Source organism: Phyllopteryx taeniolatus, chromosome 15 (assembly GCF_024500385.1).
Source record: "Phyllopteryx taeniolatus isolate TA_2022b chromosome 15, UOR_Ptae_1.2, whole genome shotgun sequence".
NCBI classification, from domain to species: Eukaryota; Metazoa; Chordata; class Actinopteri; order Syngnathiformes; family Syngnathidae; genus Phyllopteryx; species Phyllopteryx taeniolatus.
This window is the reverse complement of record NC_084516.1, coordinates 14,980,392-14,988,856: the sequence shown is the minus strand read 5'-3', so window position 1 is coordinate 14,988,856 and position 8,465 is coordinate 14,980,392. Positions and strand designations below refer to the sequence as shown.

The 8,465-nt window shown below is 43.0% G+C and overlaps 1 protein-coding gene across 2 annotated transcripts; it reads right to left on the bottom strand.

Moving 5' to 3' along the window:
- Nucleotides 1-3,155: 3,155 nt before the first annotated feature.
- LOC133464992 (gastrula zinc finger protein XlCGF57.1-like) lies at nucleotides 3,156-8,122 on the bottom strand. Of its 2 annotated transcripts, none has more exons than XM_061747264.1 (2): nucleotides 7,674-8,122; nucleotides 3,156-4,969 (listed from the first exon to the last, which is right to left on the bottom strand). In XM_061747264.1, the coding sequence occupies exons 1-2, from the start codon at nucleotides 7,789-7,791 to the stop codon at nucleotides 3,408-3,410; spliced, it is 1,680 nt and encodes a 559-aa protein (XP_061603248.1). In that variant the 5' UTR covers nucleotides 7,792-8,122; the 3' UTR covers nucleotides 3,156-3,407. The 2 variants fall into 2 exon arrangements, with proteins under 2 accessions (XP_061603248.1, XP_061603249.1); XM_061747265.1 differs by having other exon boundaries at nucleotides 3,156-4,966; nucleotides 7,674-8,120.
- Between the last annotated feature and the right edge of the window lie 343 nt (nucleotides 8,123-8,465).

Genomic DNA, 8,465 nt, shown 5'->3' with positions numbered 1-8,465 from the left:
CTTTTCCTTTGGGCTTGTCCACAGCGCGTCATCCTTTTCCATGTAAGCCAATCTCCTGCATCCTCCTCTCCAACACTAACTGCCCTCATGTTTTCCCTCACAACATCCATCAACCATCTCTTTGGTCTTCCTCTAGCTCTCTTGCCTGGCAGCTCCATCCTCATCATCCTTCTACCAACATACTCACTATTTCTCCTCTGGATGTGTTCAAACCATCCAAGTCTGCTCTCTCTAACCTTGTCTCCAAAACGTCCAACCTTGGTTGTCCCTCTGATGAGCTTATTTCTAATTTTATCCAACCTGGTCACTCCTAGAGAGAACCTCAACATCTTCATTTCCGTCACCTCAAGCTCTGCTTCCTGTTGTCTCTTCAGTGCCACTGTCTCTGAGCCGTACATCATGGCTGGCCTCACCACTGTTTTATAAACTTTGCCCTTCATCCTAGCAGAGACTCTACATAACACACCTGATACCTTCCTCCACCCGTTCCAACCGCACTCTTCCCCTTCCACCCCTCTCATTCATGCACATATATTCTGTTTTACTTCGGCTAATCTTCATTCCTCTGCTTTCCAGTGCATGCCTCCATCTTTCTAACTGTTCCTCCACCTGCTCCCTGCTTTCACTGCAGATCACAATGTCATCACAAACAAACATCATGGTCCACGGTGATTCCAGTCTAACCTCATCTGTCAGCCTCTCAATCACCACTGCAAACAGGAAGGGGCTCAGGGCTGATCCCTGATGCAGTCCCACCTCCACCTTAAATTCGTTTGTCACACCTCGCCACTGTACTGCTGCCCTCGTACATGTCCTGTATTATTCTAACATACTTCTCTGCCACTCCAGACTTCCGCATGCAGTACCACAGTTCCTCTCTGCGTACTCTGTCATAGGCTTTCTTTAGATCTACAAAGACACAATATAGCTCACTGTACCTTTCCATCAACATCCTCAAGGCAAATAATGCATCTGTGGTACTCTTTCTAGGCATGAAACCATACTGTTGCTCGCAAATACTCACTTCTGTCCAGAGTCTAGCCTCCACTACTCTTTCCCATAACTTCGTTTTTGTGGCTCATCAACTTTATTCCTCTATAGTTCCCACAGCTCTGCACATCACACTTGTTCTTAAAAATGAGCACCAGCACACCGTTCCTCCATTCCTCAGGCATCTTCTCACGCGCTAGAATTCTATTGAACAAGCTGGGCAAAAACTCCACAGCCACCTCTCCTAGATGCTTCCATACCTCCACAGGAATGTCATCAGGACCCACTGCCTCTCCATTTTTCATCCTCTTTAATGCCTTTCTAACTTCCCCCTTACTAATCATTGCCACTTCCTGTCCTGGTCCACCACACTTGCCTCTTCTGCTCTCACTTCTCTCTCATTTTCCTCATTCATCAACTCCTCAAATTATTCTTTCCATCTATCTAGCATACTACTGGCACCAGTCAACGTATTTCCATCTCTATCCTTAATCACCCTAACCTGCTGTACATCCTTCCCATCTCTATCCCACTGTCTGGCCAACCTGGATAGATCCTTTTCTCCTTCTTTAGGGTCCAACCTGGCATACATGTCATCATATGCCTCTTGTTTGGCCTTTGCCACCTCTACCTTTGCCCTATGTCGCATCTCGATGTATTCCTTTCGCCCTTTATTCCTTTTCCTTTCCCTTTGACCCAAAGTAGCTGAATTTCCACCAGCGCCCTGCAGGTTGACGGCGCCGGTGGCGGACTTTGTTAACCCGGGCCACGAACGATCCGGTATAGAATTCTTTGGATGAACACTCATATTTGTTTGCCAAAGTTTTAAGCCGGATGCCCTTCCTGACGCAACCCTCTGCATTTATCCGGGCTTGGGACCGGCCTACAGTTTGCACTGGCTTGTGACCCCATAGGGCTGCATTACACAAACCTGTACCATGGTTCCCAATTAAATGCATTGTCCCATTTAGCCCAGTATGTCCAGATCTTAATCTTATTATAATTGTTTGTCCCCTTCTGTTTCTACCCACTGCCTTTATGCCCTCCACAGTCTGCTGTATTTTATAGGAATGCCGTCCTGTGTGACCTCCATTCCAAAGTTTTTGCCATTCCGTTTTGATTATGTTTTCAAACATAAACCTCGACCTCGCCCATCCCAAAAGATGTTCCCGACCATTCTTCTCATTTAAGTGCTTGTTTTGCAAAATAATCCGCTTTTTCATTCCCCTTTATTCCTTTATGTGTTGGAACCCACATAAACCTGACCCTTGTCTCTAAGTTACTTAATCTATACAATATCTCATAAATTTCAAATTACAAATGTGACTTCCTTTGTGATACCATCTTCTTTAAGGACAATAATGCTGATAATGAATCTGAACAGACTATAACCCGCTTTACCTGTTTTGTTCAATCAACTGTAGTGCCATCGTGATTGTAATAAATTCCACTGCATATACTGCTAAATGATCTGATGTGTGTTCCTGAATGTTTATATTTAAATCTGGAATGACACATGCAAATGCTGTTCTTCCATTCCCAATATCTTCTGAACTATCAGTAAAGACTGTGGTGTACAAGTCATGTGTTGTTTTAAGTCTCTGTTCGACTGCGTCTTCCCAGTTTCCTTTTCCTTTATCACTGTGTACTTTCTTGTCTATGAAGATCTACTTCCACCGGAGGGTATATCCAAAAGGGTGTTGCTGTATGATAAATTGCTGGAGTGTGTTTTTGCTATTAGCCCCATTTGATTTGCCATAACTATCTATCTTGGCTTTAGATAAGCTTTGATTGCATTTTAGAATAAAGACTTCATAGATTTAAGTAAGCAGCAGTAAATATTTAAAATATAACAGTAGATATTTAAAATTACAAGGTATATTTCTATGCTGCAGCTTACAGGTCACTAGGACACACTAGCTTTTGTTTGTTAAAACTGACCACACTATGTTATGAACACACACACACGCACTACAGACATACTGATAACATTCAGACTGAGAACAGGCAAGAACCGGTTTGGTAAGCGGCTGTTGAGGGAATTGTTACCTGAAAAGAAGACTCACTCATCTTCCAGATCCCACGAGAGAAGGAAGAGAGTCCAGCGATGTATGCTTCTACTTTACCAAAGCTTTTTGCAATTGATAAATACTCAAAGACAAGTATAGTGTACCAGGGTTTTATTTGGGGATGAGATCACCGATCAGACATTAAAAGAACCGGGAAGAAGGAATTCAGTCAGGATTTTTTCCTTATGAAGCTCTCTGGGCAGCTCCCGGGTCTCATTTGGAATTACGTACCGATTATAACAGTTTTGACATCTTGTGTTTAGTTCCCTTTTAAGAAGGTACATAGAACACAAGAAGCTACATTGTTCAAAATCAGGTTCATAGTAACTAATTTCAATATTTAAGATTTCATTTAAAGCTTAATTGATCACTTCTATTCTGACCAGCACACTTGTGTCTCTTAACCTGACCCTTCTGAGAGAATCTTTGACCACAAACGGAACAGGCAAAAGGCTTTTCACCAGTGTGGGTTCTAGTGTGTTGTTTTAAGCTTCCCTTCTGAGAGAATCTTTGACCACAAACTGAGCAAGTAAAAGGTTTTTCACCAGTGTGGGTTCTTCTGTGTATTCTTAAAATTCCCTTTCGAGAGAATATTTTACCACAATCTGAGCAGGTGAAAGGTTTCTCACCAGTGTGGGTTCTTGTGTGTGTTTTTAAGCTTTCCTTTCTCGAGAATGTTTGACCACAAACTGAACAGGCAAAAGATTTCTCACCAGAGTGTGTTCTTGTGTGTATTATTAGGTTTCCCTTTTCAGAGAATCGGAGTCCACAGACTGAGCAAACAAAAGGTTTTTCTCCAGTGTGCGTTCTTGTGTGTGTTGTTAAATGACTTCCTTGAAAGTATCTTTTACCACAAATTGAGCAGGCAAAAGGTTTCTCTCCAGTGTGTGTTCTTGTGTGTGTTGCCAAATGGGTTGTTTGAGAGAATCTTTTACCACAAACTGAGCAGATATAAGGTTTCTCCCCAGTGTGTGTTCTTGTGTGTTTAGTCAAACTGCTCTTACAAGGAAACATTTTCCCACACTGAGAACACTCCCAGGGTTTGTTGTCAGTGTGACGTGTCGTATCACTTTCAGACAGTTCCTCTTCTTCATTAATGTTATGAGTGTGTGATGCTGTGTCGTCATGATGTGATAGTGGAGCTAAGAGGTTGTGGGTTCTTGTGTGTGCTGTCATATTGGCTCTTCGTGTAAATCTTTGACCACAGACTGAACAGGAAAACCCTTTTTCACCTGTGTGTGTTCTTGTGTGTGTTGTCAAATGGGTTGTTTGAGAGAATCTTTTACCACAAACTGAGCAGGAAAAGGGTTTCTCTCCAGTGTGTGTCCTTGCGTGTGTTGCCAAATGGGTCGTTTGAGAGAATCTTTTACCACAAACTAAGCAGGAAAAAGGTTTCTCTCCAGTGTGTATTGTCATGTGTCGCTTCAAAACACACTTATAAGCAAATGTTTTCCTACACAGAGAACATTCCCAGCGTTTGTTGTCAGTGTGAGATGGCTTATGGCCTTCAGACTGTTCTTCATCATCATCATCATCAGTGTCAGGAGAGTGTGACATTGTGTCGTTACTATCTGATAGTGGAGCTAAGCGGCTGTCTGCTTGTGATCCTCCAAAGTAGTCTCCATCACATTCTGTTGTCATGTGTTGACTTGAGCTACTGCTTGGAGGCTCCACCCCCCAATCGTCCTCACTTTGACCTTCATCTTCACTCTTCAGAGAGACACCAGTCAATGGCAACTTGGTGGTATCCTCCTCTTCTTGAATGTGCGGGAACTCTTCCTCCTCTTTAATGTGGGCGGAGTCCGTCTCCTCTTCTTTCATGAACTGGGGCTCTTCGTCTTCCACCTCCTCCTTAATGTGGCGGGGCTCTGGCTCCTGCCATTCAGGACTACGATCCCCACTGACATCTGCTAGACAAGAATAGAAACCAAACACGGTTTTGCAATATCACTTCTCATGTTGTGACTTTGATGTTGTGTATTATTGTTTCTATATATCTAAGGTACTGAAATCATACAAGGTGAGCCACATGAGCAATGGAATAGTTCAGATTTACACTGAACAAAAACATCAACGCGATACTGTTTTTTCTCCTATTTTCCGTGAGCTGGACTCAAAGATCTAAGAGAGAAATGAACATTCAATTCACGGGCAACAGCTCTGGTGGACATTCCTGCAGTCAGCATTCCATTTGCATGCTCCCTCACAACTTGCGACATCTGTGGCATTGTGCTGTGTGATGAAACTGCACATTTCAGAGTGGCCTTTTATTGTGGCCAACCTAAGTCTTATCAGCATCTTCATATGCCACACCTGTGAGGTGGGATGTATTATCTCCACAAAAGAGAAACGCTCACCATTAGATTCAGACAGATTTGTGAACAATATTTGAGGGAAATGGCATTTTGTGTATGTGGAAAACGTTTTAGATCTTGGAGTCTAGCTCACGAAAAATGGAAGTAAAAACAAAAGTGTTGCGTTTATATTTTTGGTCAGTGTATGTTAAATAAAAATAATAACATGAAAAAGTGTAAAAATAATAACGTGTACAAAAACAGGTAGAAGACTTGCATGTGTGTGTGTAGGCAGAAGTTCATCATAAACACACTCACTCATCAAATGGCAAATCTAACAGCAGCCCTGTTAAAGTCAGTCAGCTCGAGCAGAACAATTGTTAATCCTAGATGTTATGGACACACCTGATTGTGTAGATTGTTGCTTGGGGTGCGCGGTATAAACAGTATATTCGGCGATGGTATCAATTTGGATGACGGTATAGATTTGGACTTTACCAACCAGTCACAATAACTCTTGTTGATGACATCTTATCTGTCGGGACGATATTTCAATTAGTGATGAACCGAATTTTCGGCCTGAAATGGCCCAAAAAAGCATTTAGTTTTTTGTCACTGAAACAAAACTCCCAAAACACCGTGGCCACCACGCGCTTCTCTGGATAAATCTTGAAGGTACCACCACGGACGAGGTGGGCGTCTCAGTATTTCTGTTTAGCGGCTACAACGGTCCGTCAAAATATGTCTGAATTAGGGCTAGGTGAGAATAAAATGATAAAGATAGATATCGCGCGGCACGGTGGGCGACTGGTTAGAGCGTCAGCCTCACAGTTCTGAGGACCCGGGTTCAATCCCTGGCCCCGCCTGTGTGGAGTTTGCATGTTCTCCCCGTGCCTGCGTGGGTTTTCTCCGGGCACTCCGGTTTCCTCCCACATCCCAAAAAACATGCATGAATTGGAGACTCTAAATTGCCCGTAGGCATGACTGTGAATGCGAATGGTTGTTTGTTCCTATGTGCCCTGCGATTGGCTGGCAACCAGTTCAGGGTGTACCCCGCCTCCTGCCCGATGACAGCTGGGATAGGCTCCAGCACGCCCGCGACCCTAATGAGGAGAAGCGGCTCAGAAAATGGATGGATGGATGGATAGATATCGCGAAATACCTTGATAAATATGAGACGCGGTGAGCAAAACGCATAGCTGAGGGCAGAGAAATCGATGTCAGCCATGACTTGGAGTTGCTTGCAGGAAGCGTGTGATTTGCCATCCCTGAGCCTGCTTCAAGATGTTTGACACCCCAGTTGTAGTTTACAGTAAAACTAAATGCGCAATATAAGGAATTATTATTACAAACATTGTATATTTAAAGACAGGACACACTTTGTTGTTAAGATCGGCAGCTTAATGCCCAGCTAACACTCAATTGGAACCAGACGGGCTAGCTAAAATTAGCATTAGATCACGGGAGGGATTTGTCGTCAAATAACGAATATTCATACACAAACGCCGTAGTAACCAGTATATATTTTTCCTTATCTCTGAAAAACCTTGGATTAATAAAGTTCTATAATGACTTCCTTGTAAGAATGTATCCCCATGCATGCCCCGCACCGCACCACAGTGCCCTTAAAAGGCCAAGGCACGCACACCAGGAACAGTGATAAAAGATACGTTTTTTTCCCCCTGACTTTTGTAACAGAAAATCGGATTGAACGTTTCCTGTTTTAAATCGATTAGGATTACTAAAATTATTATTTGCTAAATGCCAGAATAATGAGGATTTTCTTTTTTCGTCCAGACAAATATATTCAGGTTTGTTAGTCTAGACAATAAAGTCATAGTTACAAACACTGGTACGTGTTTAGCCATAATGACTGTATTTATTAATTTTTTTGCAATATACTAATTTCACTAATTTCAATGCACGGGCTGCCCGTGAAGGCTGCTGATAGCAGCCACCAATCCTCGACCTAAGGAGCCCTCTTGTGTGATGTTCTACTATCAGTAAGTGAAGTGCGCTTGCTCTCTGGAAATGAGACGGCTCGCGCGGACGCCATTGAAACATCGGAAAATGACCTGTTCAAATATCTCATTTTCAAGTAATACCCCTAACATACGGATATGTTTCGACCCAAGAGTCAAAGTTTCGGTCACTAATTTCATTTGATCTCTGGGCAAGAATGTTGGGCCAATGTGCGACATAAAATCCTTACTCATCTGCTTCTTACAAACGAGTGCTCATTTTATTCGTGTGTCACTCCTCTATCCAATGACGTCGTCTATTTTGAAGATTTTTGTTACATAACCACAAGTGAACGAACCTGCTACTCGAGGCTGCTGAAGCTTGAGATCAGCGCCCAGTTGTTGACGTTGTTGCTCCAGCTCCTCTTTTGCTCCACAAAGTTCTTCCTCGTAATCTGCCGTCCTTCTTGTACACATTTTCACGCGACAATCACAACACCTTTTCGCTCACACTTGATCTCTGCTTAGCGATGTTGTGGCTCACAAACGCGTCTCTTTGTTAGCGGCTAGCAAACTAAGCTAGGCCAAGCTAAGTTAGGCCGAGAAGCTTCAACGCGCACCGAGACGAGTTTAAGCGGACATGAACATTTGACGAATGATGTTTTAGTGCCGTAAAGTAGTGATTGACGTCCTGTGTCAAGGCTTCAGCTCGTTAATTCGGTAAGAATTCAGGAAGATGGTGAAGCCCGTGTTACGTAAAAAACGTATGCGGAAATAAGTCTGCAGCAGAACATGTACGGAAAGCCTAGTTGGACAAAACATCGCGCCAAAAAAACATACGAATCGACACGCAGGCACGCCTGACCTGGCTGGAAAAACTTCCAACTTACACCGAGAAGATTTGTCTCAGATTTATTTCTACAAATATTGCCGTGATTTACACACGCGTTTTAATGTTGTGTGTGCGCATTAATCACGACTTACCACTTGTAAATATTTAATTTCTGCTTGTAAATTGTTGAAGGTGCATTTGTGGAACAGCAGGCACGCGCATTTATATTTGAGACAAAATTAATGCTGTTTTGAAGATATTCATCCACACACACCTGTTGAGAATATTCACTCGTGTGGGAAGGCCCGTCCCTCTAGCC

Excerpts from the sequence above, each read along its gene's own strand:
- LOC133464992 (XM_061747264.1), bottom strand. The coding sequence starts at position 7,791 with ATGTGTACAAGAAGGACGGCAGATTACGAGGAAGAACTTTGTGGAGCA. Across the intron at positions 4,970-7,673 it reads TCAGCAGCCTCGAGTAGCAG|CAGATGTCAGTGGGGATCGT; the intron begins GTTCGTTCACTT and ends ATTCTTGTCTAG.